The following is a 27,324-nucleotide window of genomic DNA, read 5'->3' as shown; positions in this document are numbered from 1 at the left end:
GTGTGTGTGTGTGTTTTGTCATCTGTTTGTGTATTTCGTCCTTGTGCATGCTTGTGGTTGGTAATGTGTGTGTGTGTGTGTGTGTGTATGTGTGTGTGTGTGTGTGTGTGTGTGTGTGTGTTTTCCCAGTAGCCTATCTCTCTCATGATCTTCAGGAAATTATAGAGAGGGAGAGGCGGAGACAGAGGGAGGATGACGTTATGAGCAGATAGACAAACAGATTAGGCGGTTTTGGAGAGAGAGAGAGAGAGAGAGAGAGAGAGAGAGAGAGAGAGAGAGAAGCAGACGGACCTATAGAGATAGAGGGGAACAGACAGGCAGACAGACACCGCGTTCATCCACCCCTAATGAGAACAATTAAGCTCCTAATGACTTCACACCTGCCCAGATTTACCTGTAAGTAGAGTCATTAGTTACCTGTCCTGTGGTGGGGTGGGATGCAGGCTAACTCCTCTCTCTCTCTCTCTCTCTCTCTCTCTCTCTCTCACTGTATATCTTTATGTAGGTATTTATCTGTCTGTCGATCTGTCTGTTTATTTACACTCTCTCTCTGTATTATAACAACCTTGCGTTTTCTCCTGTCAGTGTTTCTCTATGTGTCAGCCTGCCTCTTGATAAATATTTGCCAGGTAGTATTTGTATCTATGTCGTAGTTTCCTAAGACGTGAATTAAAGGGCTGGGAGTAGGGGACTGGTGTAAGGGTTTGGCGTGTATAAGGGCTGGGAGTAGGGGACTGGTGTAAGGGTTTGGCGTGTATAAGGGCTGGGAGTGGGGGACTGGTGTAAGGGTTTGGCGTGTATAAGGGCTGGGAGTGGGGGACTGGTGTAAGGGTTTGGCGTGTATAAGGGCTGGGAGTAGGAGACTGGTGTAAGGGATTGGCGTGTATAAGGGCTGGGAGTAAGGGACTGGTGTAAGGGTTTGGCGTGTATAAGGGCTGGGAGTAAGGGACTGGTGTAAGGGTTTGGCGTGTATAAGGGCTGGGAGTAAGGGACTGGTGTAAGGGTTTGGCGTGTATAAGGGCTGGGAGTAAGGGACTGGTGTAAGGGTTTGGCGTGTATAAGGGCTGGAAGTAAGGGACTGGTGTAAGGGTTTGGCGTCTAGAAGCAGCCTCATACATGATCGAAAATTCACTCATCTCTCTCTCAGGATATGTCCCCAGTTGGATATAAAATGCAAAAATATGCGAAAAGTTTTAATATGATAATGACGACGATTGAAAATGATTGTGGTGTTGATGATAATAAAAGGAGAAACTTCAGTTGTACTCAGAATAATATTGAAAACGATGGTAATGTTAAGGTTTTGGATAATGAGAGACTTCACTTCTACCCAGCTGCTGTTCGTTCACCTTAACTTACCAGAGATATTTATTCCTTTGCAGCTTATTTCCCGTACACCTCAGTGGCAGAGTGGGACAATTAATAATATGGCTCTATATCTTCTCCATAGCACATCTTCGTGACTAACCCCATTGTCCAATACCAGTCTCTTGTTGTAGCTCAGCACTCAAGACGGAGAGGTGACAAAGTTAAGTTAAAATGAAGAGAGTATAACCGTATTCCATCTTCCTCCTGCAGGTACCAGTTCTTCCTGCAGGTGAAACAGGATATCCTACAAGGGCGCCTCCCCATCACGCAGGAACTGGCTGCTGAACTAGGCTCCTACGCCGTACAGTGTGAGTAGTGACGCTTAGTGTACTGTGCTGACTCTTGTGGTTGTGATATTGGTTGGGGTTGTAGTGAGCAGTGGTGGTGGTGGTTATAGTGCCTGGGGTTGTAGATGTGGCTGTGGTTGTAGTGGCAGAAGTTATGGTGTTTTCAGTGGTGGGGATTGCACTTGTGGTTGACTGGTTGTAGTGGGGAATTTTGGAGCGATGATTATAGCGAATAGTGGTTGTAGATGTGGTTGTGATTGTGGTTGTAGTGGCGGGTTTCGGGGTGGTGGTTGCCGTGATGGAAGTTTTTGTGATTTTGGTGGTGGATGTGGTATTAGTGGTTGTTGTGGAGGAACGGTGGTGATTTTGGATCGAGTGATATTAGTGTTACTGTTACTTTGGATTTTCTTCTGCCCAATACCAGACGATTTTATTCATTTCGAGGAAGACTTTTGTTGTTTTATATCACCGAATAATTTTAGTCTGTGGTGTCTGTGGTATCCTGGTCTGTGTTGCCTTCAGTGTAAAAGCGAATTCAGCCAAAAAAAAATGGCTTTCACATGCACCACTTGCGCTACAAATACCCTTTTCACGATTCGCACTTAGCCAGCATGGGGAAGACTAAAATGTGGTTTATCACTCCCAACGAAGAGAAGTGCAGTGGAACTTATGTGGACTAATACGGTACTGTTACAAAACATGCCAAGACAAAGAACACAGTTACAAATAACAGGTTAATTGTGTTGTAAAAGTTACCACCACTGCCATTTATTATTATTATTATTATTATTATTATTTTGTTATGATACTGACATAGTGATTAAACGCAGTAATCGTAGTAAGTCATGTGCCTCATACACATAAATTCAAATCTCCAAGACGTGCCAGGATTTTTTTTTTTTTTCTGCCACCAGGGGCGTAGGCCGGTCACCAACCTATCAGGGTTTTTGGACCAGGACAGCCTAGCCTCGGGCACCTACACCCGACAAGGGATAATATGGGACTAGAGGTGGCCATTGCGTTCATTATCTCTCTCTCTCTCTCTCTCTCTCTCTCTCTCTCGTCAAGGGTACAAAGATATTAAGAAATTTCTGGAGTGGACAAATATCTTACCCCACCACTTGCCTTGATCAGAGAGAGAGAGAGAGAGAGAGAGAGAGAGAGAGAGGAGGCTTCTCTCTAACTTTTATTTATACTTTTTTTACGTCTCACAAATTCATTTTTCTTTATCCTCTCTCTCTCTCTCTCTCTCTCTCTCTCGTTTACAGCAGGTTGCCACAAAAGGTCTCCCCCTCTACCCCTCCCCCTCCCCATTCCCTCTCCAACCCCCTTCCCCTCCCCATTTCTCTCCTGTTTCCCCTCCTCTCTGCTTCTCTATCTCCGCTTTGTCTCTCCTTAAGATCTCTCTCTCTCTCTCTCTCTCTCTCTCTCTCTCTCTCTCTCTCTCTCTCATGTCCTTCCTCCTTCCTTCCCTGTCTTCCTTCATCCTTCTGTCCCTCCTTCCCTCCCTCTCTCTCCTCCCCTTCTTTTCTTGCTGTCCATTCTTCTCCTCCCTCTCCCCTTTTTCTCCATTCCCCCTCTTATTTCTCTTCCTCTTCTTCCCTTCGCATTCCCCCTCCATTACTCTTCTCCCTTTTCTTACCCATTCTTTATCCCCCTTCCTCTTCCTTTCCTCGTCTCTTATCTCCTTCCTTCTCCCCTTCCACACACTCTTCCATCCTTTCCTTTCCCACCCTTTCCCTTGTTTTCTCCCCTCCCTCCCTCTCGCCTCATCTTTCCCTCTCCCTCATATCCTTTTTTTTATTTCATTTTTCTCTGTCTCCCTCAACGTTCGTACTTTTTCCCTTTTTACCACATCCCCTCCTTCTCTCCTTCCCATCTTCCCTCCTTCCCATAGCTCCTGTTCCTTTTCCTCTCTCCTTTTGTCTTCCCTTTCTCTTACCCCCTTCACCTTCGTTCCTCCCTTCCCCTCTCTCTCCTCCTCCCCCTCCCCCTCGTCCTCTCACGCGAACCACCTTGTCTCATCTGAATAACAAGAGCATCTCACTCCTCTGTCCTCACCTCACTTTACCTCACCTCACCTCACCTCACCTCACCTCACCTCGACTCCTTTTTGGTTACAGCTGCCTTTTGTTGCTGTGGCCGTGTGGTGGGTTTGTATTTATTTGTCGGTTTGCCTTTACGTCTGTCTCTTTGTCTTTCTTCTTGGCTATCTCTTTATCTGTCTTTTTGCCTGTCTACCCATCTGTTTGTCATTGTATTATAATGATCTCTTTCTGTCTGTTTGTTTGTCAGTCTGTTAGTTGTCTCTTAAGCCGCTATTCTCTACATATCTTTTTGTCTCTCTTCATGTCTGTCTCTGTCTGTCCATCTATACCTATTAATCTGGCAGTCATTTTGTTTGTATTTCTGTCATTTTTTTCTTTGGCTGCTTCTTTATTTAGGTGTGTGTGTGTGTGTGTGTGTGTGTGTGTGTGTGTGTGTGTGTGTGTGTGAAGAATAGAAAAAATAAAATTAACGTGCATCAGGAAAAACAATAGGAGAGAGAGAGAGAGAGAGAGAGAGAGAGGTGCGTTTGCATGTGGAGAAGCAGTTTATGCTTCACGCTAATGACAAAATCACGATCACTGCTTCTTAAGGTGTGTGTATAGAGAGAGAGAGAGAGAGAGAGAGAGAGAGAGAGAGAGAGAGAGAGAGAGAATGATTATTGGAGCGAGTATTGGTGTTTTCGTGAATATCTTTGTTTGACTGAAAGTGGTTTGTATAAGGGTTAATGTATCTGCCTTTATATATATATATATATATATATATATATATATATATATATATATATATATATATATATATATATATATATATTGTGTGTGTGGGGGGGGTATTTAAGTCTTTGCAGTAGGATAAATAGCCTTTGAGTGCGTTGCATTTACATTTTTGTGTATGTTTGTCATGTGTATATGAGAACAGAAGAGTGTGTACATGTGTCAGAGCAGTAGTGAGCGCAAGTTTAGGCCTGTTTGAGTCTTGTGTATATGGCGGTGAGTTCGAGTGTGTGTCCGTATGAGTGTATGTGTGCATATGATTGTACGAGTATATGTGCGGATTCTACCGTGTGCCTTTATGGAGATGAGGCCTTGTGAGTGCAGCCGTGTACGTATTCGAGTGTTTACATGCTTGTGTGTCGGACTGCGTATCTGAGTGTTTTGTATTTTCCATGTTTGTCCGTATTTGACATCATGTTTGCTAGTGTGTACGTGTTGTGAATATTGTAAAACTGCATGCATGTCGTTGTGTTTGGTTGTGAGTACTGTGTTTGTTTACGTGTATAATGGTTTGTGTTTATATGAGTGTACTTTATATCTGTGTGTGGATAGTGGTAAGGGTAAATGAGTGCAGCGTGTGTGTGTGTGTGTGTGTGTGTGTGTGTGTGGATATTAGCAAGGGTAAGTGAGTGCAATAGCGTGCGTGTGTGAGTGCATTAGGGGACCACGACCAGCTCATAACACTCCACACTCTCTTTACCGTCCCCAAAAATGCCACTGCACAGGAGCAATTTAAGGTCAAGTACTCTTCCACGCTCTCTCTCTCTCTCTCTCTCTCTCCGAATTTTTCTTCTTTTCTTCCTGTTCACTGTTGTGCTTTTCTTTTTCTTCTTCCTCTCTTTCTTTGGACTACCTTCATTTTATTTATTTTCTTGCCCTTTATTCTCATATTTATTTTTTTTTTACTGTGTGTCTTTTCTAATTTTCCATGTTTTTCCTCTACTGAGAGAGAGAGAGAGAGAGAGAGAGAGAGAGAGAGAGAGAGAGAGAGAGAGAGATACAGTATGTAGGAAGTTTGGGAATGGAGTAAAAATATGGAAAAAGTAGGAAAAGAAAATGAGAAAAAGTTTTATATACCTTTAGGTGTAGGGGAAAAAAAGGAACATTGCATTATTATTATTATTATTATTATTATTATTATTACAACGTTCCATAGTTATTGTGAAATTTTCCAGCCTCTTCCCATTTTCTGTGGATTTTGGACAGGCCAGATGTATAAGGAAAAAATTGTCGGTATTAAGACGCTTGGAGGCGCTTATGGAAAAATTTTACATTACTCTGATTGTCCGTGCATTGTGGGTAAAATAACCGTGCGCCAAAATTTCTTACATGTTATTTTGCCCTGTGTTGGGTTAGACTTTGCCCCCTAGTTTTGTCGGTAATGATCGGTTTTGGAGATAATGAAGAGAATATTGACAGATAGAAGAGTGTAATTTCTGTTGATTATAGCTTCTGTTGGTGGGTGGGGGACTCTTTCAGCAACTGGCCGAGGTTGGTTGGTTGGTTTTGTATTCTCGAGAAAATCCGAATTCTTTCTTCCTGTCTTTTTCTATTATTGCACTTGTTTTAAAATATTTGAAAGTTGTGTGTGTGTGGGGAATAAATTTGGTGGATTTATCCTTTGGTGTGTTGATAGTATAAAATGACGTCTGCCGATCTTCAGGGTTAAGGCGCTGCAAACAGATGTGGCCCAAGAGTTTAAGTCTGAGAAGGAGTTGGAATTTATAACACATAATTCCGCTGAAAGGAGAGCCACTCAGCATTCTGGCTGTAAATGCCTGGGCTGAGTTGCCTAGTTCTGGGGTCTTACGCTCCAGATTGCGGCCAATAAGGAGTTGAGTGATGGATAAGTGGGTGGATATAGTTTAGAGTTGTTGGTCTAGTGGCAGAACAAACCGGCCACATGGACGACCTTGCTCTGTGCACAATGGTTTGCATCTTTCAGATGTTTTGTGGTCAGTTGTAGGAAGTGTTTTCAACCCTTAATGTTGTTGACCACGGCAGCCTGTCCTCGGGCCCTTACGCTACAAGGGGGATGGGGGATTGGTGGTGTACGTATAAGTGATTGGTGTTACACACGGAAAAAGTGTAGGGCTCCGAGGCTAGGCTACCATAGTGCATAGCATCACATGATCGACAATCCCTCCTGGTGACTCCTATCACTGGAACCCATCCGTACAGCGCATAGTGTCACCTGGCTGGCGGCGCACACCACTGAGTGTCTAAGGGAAGTGATGTGATAATGAAATTGTGTGTGTGTGTCTGTGTGTGTGTGTGCTTTGATAAACAGAATTTGAGACTATGAGAGAGAGAGAGAGAGAGAGAGAGAGAGAGAGAGAGAGAGAGAGAGAGAGAGAGAGAGAGAGAGAGAGAGAGAGAGAGAGAGAATATACAGTAGGATCCAGTGCTAATATCCATTCATTCCCAAAAGCCCGGATACAGTGAGTTCCAAATACTGGAGGTCGTAGTCAGGGGGCAAGATAATAAAGGAGACTATTGCAGCTTTTGAGAGTTGGATAAAACACTCAGAAACGAGAAAGTGCGAAGAGTTTGTATCTTGATGCTTTCCTTGAATGAGAAGGCAAGGCACATAAAGTTTTAAGTGTCCAGTTAAATACAGACAGTAGAAAAGAGTGACGCAGCATTGTAGTGAGACATTGGCTGAATTAGGTATCATCATCATCATCATCATCATCATCATCATCATCATCATCATCATCATCATCATCATCACCTCGTCTACATCCGTTACGAATAGGTCGGTAAGATCAGGAAAAAAGGAAATCGCAGAAGCAGGGGAAACAGTGATCCGAATACCCGACGAACTGGCCAGCCAACCACTGACATCAGTGAAGCCTTCAGAATATTACTATTTCCCACGTATTCCCAGCGCATCGTACTGTACAAGGCAGCTACAAGGAAGAGGGGAGGGGTTGTGCCGGAAGTCTTAACTGCCCTCCAAGATGTACACCCCCAAAGGATACAGAGGCTGAGTGTGAAATTAAATTAGGACTTGGCGACTTGAGCACACGCCATTACGCACCGCACACCACACACAGCGCCACGTCTCACCGATGCTCCTTTGTTTTACTCCGCCTGCCATTGTGCCGCCTTAATTAATGGTGGAGCCGGTGAATGGAGAGAGAGAGAGAGAGAGAGAGAGAGAGAGAGAGAGTGGGAGGGAGGGAGGGAGGGAGGGAGGGAGGAAGAGAGATTAAGGTTCATAAGGTCAATTCATGTCCTTTCGCAGTGACGTCATCCACCTTATATATGTTCAGTTGACAGCATTCATGTATTGACAGCTTTGGAGGTTCACTAGCGTATCTCTTCCTGTGATATATTTTGCCTGTTTCACCTTTATATTCTCTTCGGTACATGAGGGCAGCGAGCATCTCAACACCCAAAATGATGTTGTTGGCCCGTCATTTACTGTAGGATGTTCTGTGTCTGGGATTCTCTGAGGATGGATTTGTCACTAATAAGACATACCAATATTGAATTATCTCAGTCTTTGGAATAATCGGGGATAATGCCAACGTATGTCCTGCGTTTTGTAAAAGATAACAAATGAGGATGGGAGTGGGGGCCTGAAAACCACACACCGCCCAGCACTTAGGTTACAAGCAGCCTCGTATCTCATACAGCACAGGGGAAGAGGGTGGAGATATTGGACTGTGGGGCTTCTTTTCTCCTCCATTGCAGTGTCCCTGAATACATCTGAGACTTTACTCTAGATATCCTTAGTCCATTTGAACGCTAACATCTACTGTACATGTAGATAATAATGATTATTATTTATACGTTACACTTGATGTTCCCTTATTCGAGTTATTAGTTTTGTTCCTGTAGAACCAAAATGGCAGGATTGGCCCATCGCTTGCCCGAGGAAATCCAGAATTAAGCCAGTAGGATATTTGTAATCATTATTGCATACTGTGTGTGTGTGTGTGTGTGTGTGTGTGTGTGTGTTTTACTATAATTTGGCTGCGTTTACTTGTTCCTTGGGGTGTCGTCGTGACTGGAAAATTTGTCACAAATTCTCTAGAGCCCCGGGTTGTTGCACTTGCAATTTTGTGTAGAAGATACTTAGTGTAGCGTACCGCCCAGCGCTTACGGTCCCATGGTTGAGAACCTCATAGATCCAGACTTTAGTGTTCCTCCTAGATGAATTTCTGAGTATGCCCCACACCGTCACTCCTTGATAACTTTGGGATATAAAAGAGTCATGTTATTTGATGCTGTTGTCTGGTCCTTTTTATGTTCCTTAATCCTCTGACGATGACAGAAACCTTAATTATTTTAATGTTGCTACTGCCAGGCGATGTTATTGATCTCAGGAGTTGCTTTAAATGATTGAAGCTTAAGGCTTCGTTATGCTGTATACATTGTACCCGTAGAGCCACAGTGGTGAGAGATTTAGTGATACCGGCGGCTGTCTGCCTTGATAATCAAAATAAGGAGGATTTAGAAATAATAATTTATAGAAACAAAGTGACGAATATTTAGTAACACTGACCTTTAGAACTAGAACGACAAAGCTTCCCCGGTCGCGTCGTGCCTTAGAGCCAAGGCGGCGGAGACGGGCAAGGCGTTGGAATGGAACATGTATTTTCACCAGGCTGTGAGCACCAAAAATCTGGCTGACTGGTGTGGGTGCGGAAGGGACGCTTGAGTGGCAGCCTTTGAGTAGGGTTGTTGACTCTGACCCTTAACATTCCACGAGACGCACAGCAGCACTGGCTTTTCACACCAGGAATCTGATATGCTGAGTTAATTAAGGCAGCGAATTAAACGAAGCAGATCTAAATGAATATGTTTTTTATTTAAACAAGTTGACTTCAACTTTCAAAACACGGATATGGAAACACTATTTTTTTTCGGTACAATTTCATTAATTTAATGAAGGGCGTAAAGTGGTGGTGGCAGAGCTTGCAACATTTCTAAACAGTTATGGAACTAAACAAATAAGGAACGTTTTGCTGAGATCTTTTGACTGTGAACCACTTGCGTACGATGATTTTTTTTTTTTTAAATTCTTGCAACCTCTGTACAATGTTCTTGATGTTAAGAGACCTTGGTAGTGATGGTACTGAAAACCATCTCCATTAATGATGTTATTGACGGGTGCCACTTCTGTTCTGACCATTTCAGTACCATAACATCTTTTATGTCTTTATTTATACCATCAGATGATTTTGTTTAGTTTAGGAGTAAGGACTGGCAGTGAAGGTGATAGAAGCAAAAATAATTGATGTGTTTGTGTGAAGAGATCCCGTATTAGAGATTTTGTATTTTACTGTTGTTGCTGCTTGACCATTCAGGAATGACGAAGTGAAATTGCAGTGTCCATTAACCTCATCAGTATGGTGCCGCCTTGTCTGTTTTATTTTTAATATTGCCAGACCACTATTAATTACGTTGTAGGATAGCTCTTGGAATGAAAGGACTTGTGGACTCGATCACCTGAATTAGATTAATGAGGAAAGGAAGACTTCAACGGCTTGTATAACGGAGGAGTCCATACTGGAGGCGTGGAAGTGGCGAGTGTGAAATTAGATATGTGGGAAAGAAAACAGAAAAAGATTTATTTATTTATTTATTTTTTTATTCCCTAAAGCTTAAAACTAAAACCGAAGAGCCCATCCTGAGAGGATATGTTGGAGGGAAAAAATACTTAAGATTTCCCCCGTATTTTCCCCCTCACTGATTATATTCACTTGTCATGATGAAGCAGACACGAGTGGTAGTGAGGCGTCCGACACAGACAGATTCGCTGCCATTGTTTAACTCTTTCAGCTTCCGGTGGTCGGGCTGGTAGCGTGTGGTTCTGTTAATCTTTTCTGACCTCCACTTGATCCCATCTACGGCCTGACGCTTAAGAGGGTGAAATAATTTATGTCCTTTGACTCGTTCAGCTCCCCTCGATGACGGAGCGCGCACACACACACACACACACACACACACACACACACACACACACACACACACACGTGTAATACGTACATGGGAAGTCTCCCTAAGCTGAATAAAATCATCTGTCGGCAGTGAAAGTAAATCTTTAGAAAAACGTCATCCTTTTGGGGATTAATGGGGGTTGCATTTAACCTCATCAGTACGAGAGATCTACCTCTAAGCTGAGAATAATCACCAGCTGCTATCATTAGTAAAATAAGACCAATGAAGGGATTAAAGCTGTATGCACTTTATTACACACCCAAGGGACAGCTAGAACCAAAATGGCGGGGATGGTCAGCGTCTGTCTACTACTACAAGATCTTAAAAAAAAAAAAAGCGCAGCGGCCATGTTTGAAATTACGCGGTGTTTACAAGAGTAATTTATAACGGCAGGACAGTTGCGGACGACTAAATGACGACTAAACGGCCGACCCGCTGTTAAATTCGTTGATGTCACGCCATCTGTGTGCGCTTTTACGAGCTGAAGTCGCCAGAAATGAGGAGCACCGTTTATGATAATGGCCGCGTCGTGTGGGGGACGTCTGCGCCATATTGCATCACCATCCTCCCCTGTACCGGCCGCCCTTGGCTGTGCATGTGTGACTTTTATTGATATTTTGATGCGACATAAATTCATGCTGCCTCACAGACACCTTATCTGCCTTATACACATTCACACATACACTGCAAGACAAAGTAGTCCTTCAACTCAACCTGTACCAAGTTTTCGTCCTTTTGTCGTATATTTCACGTAGCTCAGGGGCAGGAAAAAAAAAAAAAATACGGCTGTATCGTAACCAGCATCATGTTCTTATGTTAATATATCATTAGATCTCAAACTGCTAGATGGAGGGATTGCATTTTCAAACCAAAGATGAAAGTGAACGAGTCTAGGAGGGTGCACAGAGATCCAAGATGGCGGGAGTTGGCCCCTTATTTTACCATGGGGTCGTTAGCGTCTGAAATTCGTCGAGATTGGAAAATTTGTCACTATTATGGCCAGGGTATTAATTTTTTGGCAGTGTGGTCATTTGGCGTGGGTGCGTTACTTGATGCTTGGTAATGCTGGGGGTTAGTGTTTGGTCTGCCTTGTTGATGACGTCATTAGTCTCGGCTCTTGCCTGGCGAGATGCAGTTAAACCCCTTCAGCCCGAGGACGTCTTTTGCAGTTTACTTTTGTCATCTCCACTCGATTATATTCAGCCTGGGAGAGATGCTTGTGTAGTGAAGGGGTGATGGAGGAGTTTGTTTTGTTTGTTTCTAACCCCTTGACTGTGAGCGGTCCATCTTTTCATGAGTAAAGCTCTTCTGGCACCTGCAAGGGTTTAATGCGATAGGCGTCAGGTGTTGTTGTTGTTGTTATTGTTGTTGTCATTATTATTATTACTATTATTATTATTATTATTATTATTTTTATTGAAGCCTATAATGAACCGTGCAGAGAGCTGGGTTAGATACATAATGCTGGTGGAAATGGTAATGGTGATTATTACATCCGCTAACGAGGTTGGAGGAGGTTATGTATTCACCCGTGTCTATCTGTCTGTTAGTCTGCTGTCTGTCTGTGGACAAGATATGCAAAAAAAAGGAAAAAATTGCTGTAGCATTTTAGCGAAATCAGGTGGAAAGGTGGACAAGTCAAAGGCTAGTTTACTAGATACTGAGGTGGATCCGGACCCGGATGCAGGAATAATTCATAAATTTTATTGGCGTCGGCGGAGGTATGCGATCTCTGAGATTCATTGACAGGGCAGACTAAGACAGCAGAATTCACTGACTGACTATGTGAGACCGTAAACGTATTCATCTGGTAGAAAAGAGAAAATACAAAAATAAATCTTATATTTTGACGTTGGTGGAGGTATGCGCTCTCAGAGTGCTTTTTAGTTGTTATTGTTATTACAAAAACACATCCAGTCCCATATTACCTCCTTTGGCCTCTCGGAGCGTCAGTGCCCCAGGAGGTTTCCCTTGTCCAAACATTACGCCTGTGGCCTAATAAAACACATGGTCAGAAATAATAACAGTACTGACTTCTGTGTCGTGTTGGCATTGTCTCTCCTTATTCATACAGAATCCTTCTCTCTGTTATACCCGTTTCAATCTGGTCATAAAGTTATGGTAATTCTATTCCCATGTAATCCTCATGCATTCGTTGAAATGTGCGACATCGTTATTTATGCGTTAACGTTTTGGCATCGTTATCCAGGTTTAAATTTTTTCCATTATATTTTTTATTTTTCTTACTCGTATCAACACCTTCATTTCTTTCTCATTACCCTGTAGTAACCTGTTCACATTTTTACGGGTAACATTTCCAAACCTCCTTTTTGTTCAGATTTCTCGCCTTTTTATGGCGTGTTCATCTCCTAACACCACATCCCCAACTGGACATAACTTAAGTCAGCCTTACTCAGCCAAACTTAATCTGTCTTATATTAGTATAACCAGGTTTAACTTTTCCTCTGCCTGTATGAAACCAGACTTCTGCCTCTGCGTGAAGTGTTCTCTGCCTCCACTAGACCAGTTTCAAGGACTTTATTTCTCCATTCCATTTTCTTCTCATTCTTCATTCGACTCCTTTATCATCTTATTGCCGATTTTAACTGTTTGTCGTTGTTGTACCTCTTGTGACACTTGCAAGCTGTTGTTACTCTTCTGTACATGTTTAGCAATTCCACCCGTTGTAATTTATATTGGTGCGCTAACCACAGTAATGTTAAAATGTGTAGTGGTAGCCAGAAAATCCCCAGAGGACGGCTAAGGATTTATTTTTTTTAATGAATATATTGGGACTTTTTCAACCGGTGTTACAAGAAACGCCCCACCCTTTAAGAGTTAAATTTGTAATCTTCCTTCAGGTCATTTTTGTGTCCCATATTGACCTTTGCCCCGTCAGTTCCAACTTCACCAGTATGGCCAACCTTCCATATCTAGTGAACTGCATTATTTGTTCATATACACCCTTTACACTGTTCATTTACACCCATTACACTGTTCATCTACACCCATTGCACTGTTCATTTACATCCTTTGCACTGTTCACCACCCTGTATAATTGTTCCCTCCTCCACCACAGCTGAACTTGGTGACTACGACCCGCGGCGCCACTCCCCAGGCTACGTGTCAGAGTTCCGCTTCGTCACCAACCAGAGCGTGCCCCTCGAGAACAAGATTGCCGAACTGCACAAGAAGCTCATGTAAGTGGCGGTGATTGGGAGATAGATGGATAGATAGATAGAGATAGTTAAATTAATGGATAGGTGGGGAGGTAGATTGAAATGGAGACAAAGACATGGTGAGCCAACAAGTGTGTGTGTGTGTGTGTGTGTGTGTGAGAGAGAGAGAGAGAGAGAGAGAGAGAGAGAGAGAGAGAGAGAGAGAGAGTGGTGGAATGTGTTTACCTCTTGAGGAAAACGTCGACCTACGCAAGAATCTCATTTAAGATCTATCTGTCTATCTAGCTGTCTGTCTGTCTGTCTATATAAAACGTGTGTTTGTGTGTGTGTGTGTGTGTGAGAGAGAGAGAGAGAGAGAGAGTGAGAGGCGGGGGCAAGATGGAGGCAATAAGAGTGTGATAGTGGTGCTTGAGGCAGAGGGACAGGAAGGGTGAAGCAGAGGGAGGCAGGGTAAGGCAAGGAGAGGCAGAGTTAGGCAGGGGGAGAGGGACTTTGAGGTAGGGAAAAAGGCAAGGAAGGACAGAGGGAGGCAGGATGAGACAGGAGGAGAGGATGGGTGAGATGGAGAGACGCAAGGTGAGGCAGGGAATGGAGGAATAAGGCAGGGAGAGGCAGTCAGAAGGGGAAGACAGGATGAAGTAGCGTGGAGGAGAATGAGGCAGAGTGAGAGGAAGAGTGAGACACGGAGAGAAAAGGGGAGGAGTAGGGAGAGACAGAATGAGGGATGGGGGGAATGTGAGGCAGGGAGGGGTAGAAAGAAGCAGGGCAAAGCAGAGAAAGGAGGGGTAAGACAGAGAGAGAGAGAGAGAGAGAGAGAGAGAGAGAGAGAGAGAGAGAGAGAGAGATCTAATAGCAGAGTGGGTAAGAGGCTGGAGTGGTATGAGCAAATATATATATGAATTCTTGGGAGAGAGAGAGAGAGAGAGAGAGAGAGAGAGAGAGAGAGAGAGATTATTAGATAGATACGGAAATATAAACTAACGTGAACAGACATAAATGGAGATGCAGCTAGACAGAGAGACACGGACATCGCATTAGTAAGCAGGTTTGCATGCAGATAAATGTCATTAGCAAAGAGATAAACAGATGCATAAGCTTGAATAGACACAGCAGGGAGATACTAAGAGACAGATAGAGAGGTAGACGGGTAATACAGAGTTAAGTATATTACCCGTACTACCAGACAGATAGAGAGGTAGACGGGTAATACAGAGTTAAGTATATTACCCGTACTACCAGACAGATAGAGAGGTAGACGGGTAATACAGAGTTAAGTGAATCGAGAAAAAAAAGTAAAACAGACTAACCTCACCCAGCTCCGTCCAACTCATCCTTGCCTAAACGGTATTTTGTTTTTAGTGCTCTGTTGAGAATATCCCGCCTCCTAATGCAGTCTGTTATGTTGCAACTGTCAGCCTCTCTTGACTGTCAAATATATATATATATATATATATATATATATATATATATATATATATATATATATATATATACATATATATATATATATATATATATATTTATATATATATATATATATATTTATGTGGGAAATAATATATATATATATATATATATATATATATATATATATATATATATATATATTTATTTATTTATGTGGGGAAGAAGGAACCAAAGGCAATGAGCCCGCAAAACTGTTCCTTCCAAGAGAAAAACAAAATACAAGAGAGAGCCAAATTCAAGGTCCATTCATTTCGACATGCCTTGACACACTGCGTTTGAAAGACTGGAGATCATAGGAAGCAGGAAATACAGACAGAGGGAGACAGTTCCAGAGTTGACCTGTTGCATAAAGGAAGTTCTGGGAGTAACGGTTAACTCTTGCATTAGAGAGCTGGACAGAAACGGGGTGAGAGTTTGCTGCTAGACGGGTGCTACGCGCCCATCGTAGAAGTGGAGGAATGCATGCAGACAGTTCAGAGGAACAGTGACCATTGAAGTAGCGATAGAAAAGAGATAAAGATGCAACATTGCGGCGAAGAGACAGAGGTTGAAGGGAGTCAGTAAGAGGGGGAGAGTTAATGAGACGAAAAGCCTTTGACTCCACCCTATTGAGGAGAGCTGTATGTGGGGAGCCTCCCCACACATGAGAGTTGTACTCCACACAGGGGCGGATAAAACCCCTGTATAGAGTCAACAACTGTGCAGGGCAAAGAAGGAACGGAGTCGGCTTAGCACACCCAATCGCTTGGAAGCAGATTTTACAAGAGATGTAATATGATCTTTCCAAGACAAGTCCCGAGCAAATGAAACCCCAAGCATGTTCAACGATGATGCAGGATTAAGTTGAGTATGATTAAACATAAGTGGGTATACCTGTGGAAGATTTTGTCGGGTTGATAGGTGCAAAAACTGAGTCTTTGATGCATGAAAAACAACCAGATTATTTTTACCCCAGTCAGAGATACGAACCAAGTCAGACATTAAGTATAAGAAAATTCGTTAATAAATATAAACACCCAATGACGACTCAAGCACCAAGTTAAAGTAAATGGTCCATACACCTAACCTACCAAACCAAACCAAATCCAACTCGACTCATTTTAGTCTAACCTGACCTGACCTGATATAACCTCACAGGGGCCAGGTACCGTCCAAGGCCGAGCTGTGCTACCTGGAGAAGGTCAAGTGGCTCGACATGTACGGCGTCGACCTCCACCCCGTCCTGGTGAGTACCCTGATGATGGTACCCTTATATTGCAGTGATTACCTTTGTATCCACCTGTGTGTGTATGTATGTATGTATGTATGTATGTAAACCTTCATCGCGTCTTTATGAGTATTAATTTTCCATAATTTGCAAAAGTTAGTTTTTCATGTCTGTCTGCCTATGTATTTAAGACCTATAGCTCCACTCCGTCCTTGCCAGTACTGTAAAACTGTTTTGTGCTTGTCTTTTTTTATATATATATTCATCAGTCACTCTGTTCTATTCTTTTATTCACCAGGTTATAGAAAAGTTTTTGGGGTCGTCCTAAAAACAGTGTTCTTTTTTTTTTCTGCTGTTGTTTGGTGTTCTCATAGTGTTTCGTCCATTTATCCCTTCACTTTAATGTCGCCTTTTTAAATGCTCCAGTTATCATTAGATGAGTTTATACATCTCAGGAAGATTCTTTGGTTGCGAAAGGGACAAAAATAATCTCCACTACATTCTCTGTAAGCCTTCCCCAAAAGACAAAACACAGTCGAAGCTCGGTGCCTAACTACAATCTTCCTACCGCCATAGACGTAAGCCTTCCTGATTTCTCTAGCCCCTTCCAGTTGTTAAATTTGACCCAGGATAAGATTATATTAACCTGACCTAAACGTAACCTAGCCTAACCCAAACCTACCCTACATTAACTCAAACCTACTCTTACCTAACCCAGAGTAACCTGACCCAACATAATCTAACCCAACCCAGCCTATCCTGACGACCTAACCTAACCTAACCTAATGTCTCCGTGTCTAACCACCTGCACGCACCCTAGCTCGTGCGCGCGCGCACACACACACACACACACACACACACACACACACACACACACACACACACACACACACACACACACACACACACACACACACATCTGTCCACATTCCCAAGCAGAAATACGCACCTAAAATAAACGTACACGCAAACAAAAAGAAATCCTCACCCCCACACACATACACCCGTCCCAACTCCCAAATACAGACACGCGCACACATTCACTAAGAGAGAGAGAGAGAGAGAGAGAGAGAGAGAGAGAGAGAGAGAGAGAGAACATAGTTAACTCGCATACTTTTTTTTTTTTTTTTTTTTTTTTTAAGTTTCAGCCCCACCCTTCCCCTTAGTCGAGTTAAGGTTAGGTGGATGTTGTTAATTATGATGATGATGATGAGCGCTCGTCCTACAACACATGAATAAGGGTTTCCTCATCCTATAACCTACCCACAAATTCTCTCTCTCTCTCTCTCTCGGCCATTTCTGCTCGCCACGTGTGAAAACCCATAGAGAGTGTTTATCCTCTTAACCTTTTCAACATAATGATGTCTTTTCATATTGCAGTCTCCAGACGATTTTCCTCAGGTCAGGGAAGATTTATGCAACTGGAGGGGTTACATATAGCCATCACTAAACCCTTCAATACCAGAGATCTTTTTTACGTGGCATAATTTCAACTGTTCATTATTCAGAGAAAAAGCAGAACCGCGTCAATGGATTCGTAAGGGGGTTAAAACGATTGACTGCTCTTCCGTACACCATTGTTTTGATTCCTTTGTCTTTCTGTCCGAGTTGTTTTAATTGTCTCTTTGTCTCTGCTGGAAATGGATTAGGCTAACGTGATTCTTTCGACTGTGTTTTTATGGCCTCAGACGGTGATTCATTTGATTGTGGTTTTTAAGGTTTGTCTGGGTGATTCATTTGACCCTTTTAGCTCTTTTACGGTGATTCCTTTGGTTACAGTTTTATTTTTATCTTTTATTTATGTTCTTTTTTTTTTATTAAGGTAAATACAACTCCGACATCTCGTGTGTAAAAAGTGAATCGTCATCATTATCCTATTCAACGCTGATGTAAAGTGGGTGAGTAGGATCCAGAACAGGGAAAAGGAGAACAAGAATAGGGTAACTCTCATCATAGTGTCCATTGTTTAGTCATCACTCAGGCATTGGAAAGCGAATGGCTTGTGCAATCTATTGACAACCAGAGTATTCCTTCTCCTTAGACCTGAGTGGACAAGAGGATGCATAGGAAATCTTGAAGAATCAGTTTGTCTAAAAACGATATATAAAAACCACGAAGTTGGTTATGGTTTACGAGTAAATTATGCAGTGCATTTTGAATTGGTAGATGGTTCACCCAGTTGTGAATAAATGTTTCTGTTGACATGAATCAGTTGTGATAGGTGACTGAAGGATAAATGATATGCAGTAATGAGTGAATTAGGCTAAACCGTCTGACTGAGAGTTTTACCACTAAAAAGCGGTAACCTTAACTATTTAGGTGTAGAACATGTGGCAGCTGTTTGGACAGGCTTACTGACAGGAAGAGTCTAGATATGTTAAATTTCATTCATGAATCCCCAAACGGCTACTGGCGACTGACATGGTTTACTCAGGTTAACGCCAGTCGATTTTGCTTTCCACAGGGAACCTTCCCCCACAGTCCATGCATAAGATAACGTCAAAACCTGTTAGTTTAGTACTACATTTTCCAAATATTCCCAACCACGGATGGATAAAAGGGAATGGTATAATTCTCGATATTGTTATTGGAAAACGCTATTCGTCCAGTGTTCCATATTACCGTGAGTGTAACATTCTTCTGCTAATTGCCATTCTTTCATTCTAAACAATCTTGCCACCACCTCCTGTACTATGTATTTCTTTTCCAAGCCCTTCATTTCCACCAGTCTTCAGTTTCCAACGGTGTAGTGCTTTGCACGCAAACTTTCAGCACTACTACTGTACATGCATAAGAATTTGCTGTAACAAAATATTTCCTGTTACTAACTTGTCCGATGATTGTACAAGATCTTTCCTGCCACCTCCTCCCCCATTATTCCTCCCAGTCCCCACTTTACCACTAATTTTAAACTTTCAATTCTGAAATGCCACACCACCTATTTTTCCGGTGCTCTGTTACTCATGAGAATTTTCTGTAACATAATATTTCCTGCCGTGGGTGTAATGATCGGTGTTTCATGAGAAAAGTCACCTTGTCGTTTGCGTGCCGTGGCTAAAATTGTCGTTTGTGTATTTGAAAGTCTATATTGATTAAAGTGGCCGTAACACTTTCATTCTGTACAGTTAGTGTTCTTAGATTTACGCATTTTTCTGGAGTGCATTTCAGAATTGCTTTACCTCTCATCATCTTTCAAAAACAGAAGATATTTAGATATTTAGCCCTCTTCTTGTTACTGTTTTGTCCTTGTTACCGACATGCTGTTTTAATCAGCTAAGAGATCCCTGAGAGGTAAGGGAAGTGCCAACGAACACAACAAAAACGTTCGCTTTGACATCACCAAAACAACCCAAGTCCGGCAGCGCAACCAAACCCTCTCAGCGAACGGAAAGCTGTTTACCTTTTTAACTCTCTCTCTCTCTCTCACACACACACACACACACACACACACACACACACACACACACACACACACACACACACACACACACACACACACACACACACACACACACACACACACACACACACACACACGAAGATTGAAGAATGCAGAAAGGAAGCCAGTGGTAGAGTGAGATATGTTGAAAGGATGAAGTGGTGGGAGTACATGAGGGTGAGTGCCCTGAAGTGCGTGAAGGAAGGGTGCCGAGTTGTGATAGAGAGACAGAGTGCGTGAAGGAAGGGTGCTGAGCTGTGATAGAGAGACTGAGTGCGTGGAAGGAAGGGTGCTGAGCTGTGATAGAGACAGAGTGCGTTGAAGGAAGGGTGCTGAGCTGTGATAGACTGCGTGCATAGAAGGAAGGGTGCTGAGCTGTGATAGAGACAGAGTGCGTGGAGGAAGGGTGCTGAGTTGTGATAGAGAGACAGAGTGCGTGGAAGGAAGGGTGCTGAGTTGTGATAGGCTTATAGTTCTTTTACTGGTACCTCAACTTGGATCCGACATCTTTCCCTTTGCTGCTTATTCCAGTAGCTTAGTCGCTGAAAAAGAAATGCTACGGCTCTACAGTCTTTCCATAACACCATTTGGTGACCAACATCATATTCCAGTGTTAATCCTGTTACAACTAGGCATTCAAGATGAGGATGGCAATTTTACTCCAAGTTAAAGTGAAGAGTTTAATCAGCATTTTAGTTGCGTCCACCCTAGATGAAGTCTGGGATTAGGCGCTTGGCAAAGGATCGAGAGTGTGATGTCTATAATAATGGACAGATAGACAAATAGATGAACAGGTATATCAGTGGGTAAATGGAAGAATGGATGGTTGTTATGTGGACTGTTTTGATGGAAAGACAGATGAGTTTATTAATGGATTGGTGGGTAGGTGTACAAAGAGGTACTCATAAATTAACTGGCTGATTGATTGATGGTCTGGTAGATGGATAGGTAGATAAGTGAGTAAAGATTGATTGATTGATTTACAAGCTGACACGTGGATATAGATCGATAGACGGATTGATTGGCTGGATTAATTGATAGACAGACAGTCAGACACACAAACAAACATGAATGGATGGCTATATAGATGTAGATTTAGAAATGTGTAATGTGCACTTAGACCTGTATGTGTACAGACAGATAGGCAGACAGACATATAGACGGATACAAAGAGGGACAGAATAATCACACACCTATATGCATACTTGGTTAGACGGACACATAAAATAATGGTTAGATGGACATGTGTAATTTAACAGATAGACGCATATAAATACAATCACGAAAAATCATCGCCAACACTTCCCTCCCAGCATCATGTCTTGCCTTCCATTTTTCTCATAACTTCCCGAACGTCACAGAGCAGCCTACCTTCTCATGCTCTTTTCGTGTGTGCTTTATATTGCCATCACGTAAAACTTGTCATGTAATGCCTTCCATCGCCACATCCGGCAGGGAGGTGTCGGCGAACTTTTGATCGTGATACACATAAATAGACGGAGAGACAAATGTACAGTATATATAAAGATATACTCAGAAGGACAGAATAACTGCATAAAACCTGTCTGTATCCAAATCGTGTGTGTGAGTATGTATTCTGGGTTTGCAAAAGGGCAGTCGTGTGAAAAGGAAGTATTTTGTCGGAAAAATGTTGCACAAAGGTTTTGTCTGTTTCCTCTATTTTGCTTCATTTTTCAGTTTTTTGTCTACTTTTTTCCACCTTTGTAATCTGTCTATCTATCTACCTATATACAGTATATATATATATATATATATATAAATATATATATATATATATATATATATATAGAGAGAGAGAGAGAGAGAGAGAGAGAGAGAGAGAGAGAGAGAGAGAGATAATAGATAGATAGTTAGATAGATATAGATATATATACAGTATATATATAGTTTTTCTGTTTCCCTTCTCTTTGTTTTCCCTTTTCATTTATTTGTATTTTTCCTCCTCGTCCATTGGCTTTTTTTCCTTTGTCCAGCTCTCAAACGAGGCCTGTCAACCACCGGGGGGGGGGGGGGAATTTAGTGCTTGTCCTTAACTGTCACTGACTCATTCACTTACTTATTTTGTTTCTGTTCTGTTTTGAAGAATGGCATTTAGGCCATATGCAGAGGGGGTGGGGGGGATGTTTAGAAAACCAAATTTTGCACAGTGGTAGACCTACACCCTGTTGGGACCCCTGAGGGCTACTTCCAGAGTGGCTGGACCCTGGATGTCCCTTGGATCACGAATATATGCACGGTGATAGACCATCCATCGGGGTAGGTAATAAGCAGGTGGGACACCCGAGGGCGGCCCCCCACGGGGGGTGGTTCCCAGCTGAGTTTCCAGCCAAAGGCATCGTGTATGGTCACAAGTTTTTACCGAAGAACATGAAATTTTGCATACTCGTACATGTCCACGTCAGCCACGTTTAAGGCAGGGTGGAACCCCGGAGAGCTGCCCCCCACGGAGAGGGGACGACCACTGGGGTTCACGATTAAAGCCGTTATGCACAACCTTTACATATATATATATATATATATATATATATATATATATATATATATATATATATATATACAGTATATATATATATTTATGTACCTACAATCGCGAAAAATTTGCAATGTTAGACCTTCACTCAGGCCAGGTTTAAGGCAGAGTGGAATCCCGAGAGCAGCCCCTACGTAAGGAGGGAATGCGTCCCCCGAAGGTCCTGGACAAAACCCTTATGCAAGGGTATATATATATATTTTTTTTAAAATCCAGGAATACGAAGAATCGCATACTGATAAGCATTTTAGGCAGGATGAGATCGCCATGGGCCGTCCTCTTGAAGGGAAGGGGTGGGGGGATGAGGGACAACACCTAGGAACACGAAATTTTGGACAGAGGTGGTCCTTCACCAGGTCCAGAGTTTAGCAAGGGTGGAACCCCCTGGAGTCGCCCTTCCTCCGTAATTCATGATTTATTTCCATCTCCAAAAGGCCTCCTTTGTCTTGTTCTTTTTTAAATTCATGATTTTTTTTTTTCATTTAACAATTCATCCTGGAACTTTATTGTACGTACATGAGAGAACTGGGTTGTCAGCCCACACTACTCTGTCCCTTTTTGTCTTTCTGCACGTAGGGAAAACTGGGGCAACATAATTTTATCCCCTACCTCTATACATTTCTGTGCAGATGGTTTGGCCTGTGAGATGAAGCCAGGATTCCCGAGGCTTGAATGATGTGTGGATGAATATGTAACCCATTCCACAGGACATGCTATTGGGAGTTCTTTCACGTTTTATTTTTGTTTCCTTGTTTCTAGATCCTGCCTAATCCTCTTTTTCCTGGGGTGAAAAAGGTCAGAATAATTATGACTCAGTCATTCTGTTTTACTTTCCGTTATTTTTCCATAAATTTCTTCTCTGTTTTTCTTCGGACAAACTGAGTACCAAGTCTTTGCGCGCGCGCGTGCGTGTGTGTGTGTGTGTGTGTGTGTGTGTGTGTGTGTGTGTGTGTGTGTGTGTGTGTGTGTGTGTGTGTTTCTTTTCAGGACTCACACCATTTTTCCGTAAACGTTTTTGGAGGTGGCCAGTTCAGTGCGGTAATGGCGGAGTAATCTGACGTGGGGGTGGACCAGTTTGTGTTCCGTAATGGCGGTAGTTTTGGCAGCAGGAGCATGTGCTTGGAAATGATAGGACTGAGTAGGGTAGATGTGTGTGTGTGTGTGTGTGTGTGTGTGTGTGTGTGTGTGTGTGTGTGTGTGTGTGTGTGTGTGTGTGTGTCTGCGTGTGTGTGCGTACGCGCGCGCCTATACTGGTCTGTTCATATTCTCTCTCTCTCTCTCTCTCTCTCTCTCCCCAAGAACGAACCTGAATTTTTATCGATGTTCATATTATTAATCATACATCATGAGTGAGAGAGAGAGAGAGAGAGAGAGAGAGAGAGAGAGAGAGAGAGAGAGAGAGAGAGAGAGCAGCTTACGTTGCTTACTTGACGGAAAACAAGCAATCAACTCTTTAGCCACGTGGATGATGGTGATTATGAGAAACAGAGAGTTCGGTGGCCAAGCTTAGGGAGCAGTGAGGTGTATGCTGGTCCGTGTATGAGCAGCTGTAATATCGTGGGACAGGGGTGCCCCGTTGCGACAAGGGGCGAATAAACCAAAAGTAAAAGGTGTCAGAAAACTGCATCAAAGATTTTGAAGCGTCTGCTGACCATAATTTGTTTTGTTTTTATGGATAGAGGGATAATGCTTACAACGCAGATGGAGTTCATTATTTAATAATAAACACGGCGCTCACCCAATGAGTGGATATTGGCCTGTTTCTGCATTTAGATTGCCCTCGGAATGGACCAGTCAGTCGTCAAGGTCGCGTCGACCCCTTTTTTTTTTTTTTTTTTTTTTTTAATGGTTAATGACCCTTTATTATCAATGTTCTTTTGGGCTAATTTTCACTTGGATATGAAAGTTAAGGCCTTGAAGAGTCTCACCACATACATAGCTCATTTTTGGCAGCGATGGTCTGTTTGCCCCTTGTTGCACCGGGGGCTTAGTACACCACGGCAACGCCTCTTTATTTATTTTTTTTTTTCCATTTTCCACCTCGGTATTCTCATTTTTAAAATTTAGATAAATGAAGAAACTTTTAAATGGCAAGTGTCTTTCTTTATCGGTTAATTATCTTCATAATCTTCTTCATGTTAATACTCTCTCTATCCTTGGGTGGGAAGCAGCCGGGGTTGATGTGAGGATTGTGGTTTTCGAGAGCAAATTTTAAGGGCATAAAATACACGCCAAACTTGGGATTGTTAACTACTTCATTCCTAGGATGTCGTTTTAATTTTGCCACTGACATACGATTTTGTGCAACTTAGCGAAAGTTAAGGGAAAGTGGAGACTGTTTTTAACCCCCTTGCGGTGAGGGTATCTTTCTTCTTCTGAATAAAATCGTCTGTTGGTAGCAAGAATACACAGAAAAAAAAAAGACAAGATCGTAGTGAAGGGGTCAGCATTCCATGATAAGCAGAAATAAACTGACAAGGAGAGGGGCCAGGGAAGTCCTCTGAACCCACAAGAATACCGTCCTTCCTTAATTAGCTTGTTTTCATCACTGTATCTTGATGTTATGTAGTTTTTTTAATGCCACTTTGTACTTGTTCTTAATTTTAGGTGGCAAAGAGGATTAGCATGATGATGATGATGATGATATCTCTGTATCCATTTTTATTATATGCACATAGTTAAGTCGGTGACAAAGAAGAAAATTTTGAGTACAATTTTGAGTGCAAAATAAAATGACAAGGAAGAGGTGCGAGGAAACCTTGTAAAACCACAAGAGGGACACGGAAATGGCTGCTTTACCTTCGTCTTTATTTGCCGTAATGCGTGTGTGTGTGTGTGTGTGTGTGTGTGTGTGTGTGTGTTGGAAATGTTTGGTGTGGTTGCAAGGAAATTGTAGTGTTTTTGTCCGTGTGCGTTTTCTGTGTGTGTGTATTTTGTGGAAAGAGGTGTGTTTGTGTGTGTGAGTGTGTGTGTGTGTGTGTGTTTTCTAGCTTACTCTCTCTCTCTCTCTCTCTAACACACACACACACACACTTTTTCGCTTTTAATTCCCGTTGCCCCTCCTCTCATTTCCCCCGTGCCTTCATCGCGCCATCAAGAGGAGTGGCGAGCGTGTAATGTTATGGAAATAGCGCCGAGGATCACCCTAATGCGCGCCTTCTCAAGATTGTGCAGCGCGGGGGTGAACTGGGATTGGTGGTGGCACTACGAAAAGATATTACATGGGATATTGCTGTGTGTGTGTGTGTGTGTGTGTGTGTGTGTGTGTGTGTGTGTGTGTGTGTGCGTGCGTGCGTGCGTGCGTGCGTGCGTGCGTGCGTGTGCGCGAAGGATGTACATCTTTTTTATCCGATTCTGGGTCTATAGGATACAGTCCGTTCCCTGAGGCTAAAAAAAATACACAACAAACAATACACAACACACCTTCTCCTCTCACCTTTTGGGCACTATTTCGTAGCCTACCGTCCGTACTAAATCTCTTTCATACTGTATTAGCTGGGATGTTTTTTTGGTATTAATATCAGTCAAGACCAATGGTTCTCCCAATTTTTTTCCCTCCACAAAGACCAGTGATTAATATGCTGTTGAGGGACATGTCAGTTTAGCGGGTACGCCAGACTCATACACGAAAGCTGGGTTTGTAAACAATAAGTTGATTCTTTATAGTTAAAACTAGCACCATAGTGTGCAACTATTACAACTGTTCTCACACTGATTAAACAGAAAGGGAGAAAAATCTCATTTCAGGTAAAAGTAAATAATTTTTATTATATGTATATCAGAGTTTCCATATTTTTTTAAATTTATGCTGCTTTCAATAGTCGTCCTCGGCCCACCTAAAATTTTGCCGTGGTCGTCTTTGGGGTCATGGTCCCCAGTTTGAGAACAACTGGTTATAAAGACATTCACATTCACATACTGTACATCGTTCTGGCTTGGGATCGATTTGGCGTTCTTCCGAGCAGCAAATCACTCTTCTACCGCTTGATTACCGCCTCGCCACGTCCATAATGTCCTTACCATGTTGAGCCACAAGAAGGAGTTAAACACAGACACTGGCCACTCTGATGATACTGTATTTGTGCAATGAGTGTGTTTTCCTTTTCCTCTGTCTGCAACCCACACATCCCAGTTATTACATCTCCACACCGTAGTTGGCAGTCCTACTGTGTTGGCTCACGGTGATTTCTTTCTTCTATTGCTTTTCTTCTTCTCTTCTTTATTTATTTATAAATTTACTTCTTTTGTATCTTTCTTTCATTCTTTCTTTCGTTCTTTCATTCTTTCTTTCTTCCCTTCTTCCTTTCTTTCTCTCTCGGTTTGGTGTAGTTTATTTTTGTTTTTAATTCACGGAGTTATTACACTCTTGGTACAATTGTTCCTTGAACAAATACCTCTAGACACGTTTTTCGCATTTTTATTTAGACAGTCACGATGACGATTTGCACAGACGTATAGTGTGGGCATGAGGAAATCAGACCTCATTTCCTTGGAAGTGTTGGCAGTCTTTAATGACATTTGGCATATGGCTAGGGATGGAGATGACGACCGGGACAATGAAACTACCAGAATATAAGAAACAATAATAGTACTAAATGATGGCCAAAAGAAACAAGTACACATAGTGAAAAAAAAAAAAAGAGCATTAGGTCAACTGCTCATCTTCATATCGCATTACTGGGTTGTGAAAATCATTGCTCACTTCCTCATCTTGTGTCGTAAGGAAGGGGGTCGGTGGCAATGTCCTCAACTGAGAACAGGAATACATGGGACACATAACGTACTGTAACAAGCATTAATTTCGCCGCCCAACTCCTGCCAGCATTGTGCCCTACCTTCCGTAGTCCTCCTTCCTGCATCATAAACTATCCGTCCTGTTGTGTTCTTCGTATTACCATCATAAAAAACCTACTTCATGCAGCACCTTCCGTCGCCACAGCCGGCTGGGAAATGTCGGCGAACTTTTGATCATGATTGTAGAGTCAGAGTAACATCTGTCTTCCCAGTTTGTCCGAGGAAATTGTAAAACTCCCGAAATACAATGATAGCACC

At 42.5% G+C, this 27,324-nt stretch overlaps 1 protein-coding gene across 1 annotated transcript in view; it reads left to right on the top strand.

The window, feature by feature from the left end:
- Positions 1-27,324, top strand: part of LOC145401919 (uncharacterized) — a 492,294-nt gene that overhangs the window by 367,660 nt on the left and 97,310 nt on the right. The window contains exons 6-8 of the mRNA XM_080274025.1: positions 1,579-1,676; positions 13,509-13,629; positions 16,213-16,300. Coding sequence (XP_080130151.1) covers positions 1,579-1,676; positions 13,509-13,629; positions 16,213-16,300 — 307 coding nt within the window. The remainder of the gene's footprint in view (positions 1-1,578; positions 1,677-13,508; positions 13,630-16,212; positions 16,301-27,324) is intronic.

This window comes from Coenobita brevimanus, chromosome 57 (genome assembly GCF_032717465.1).
Source record: "Coenobita brevimanus isolate Jiangsu-jjx chromosome 57, ASM3271746v2, whole genome shotgun sequence".
NCBI lineage: Eukaryota > Metazoa > Arthropoda > Malacostraca > Decapoda > Coenobitidae > Coenobita > Coenobita brevimanus.
The sequence above is the reverse complement of the archived record's forward strand: the minus strand, read 5'-3'. Positions and strand labels throughout refer to the sequence as shown.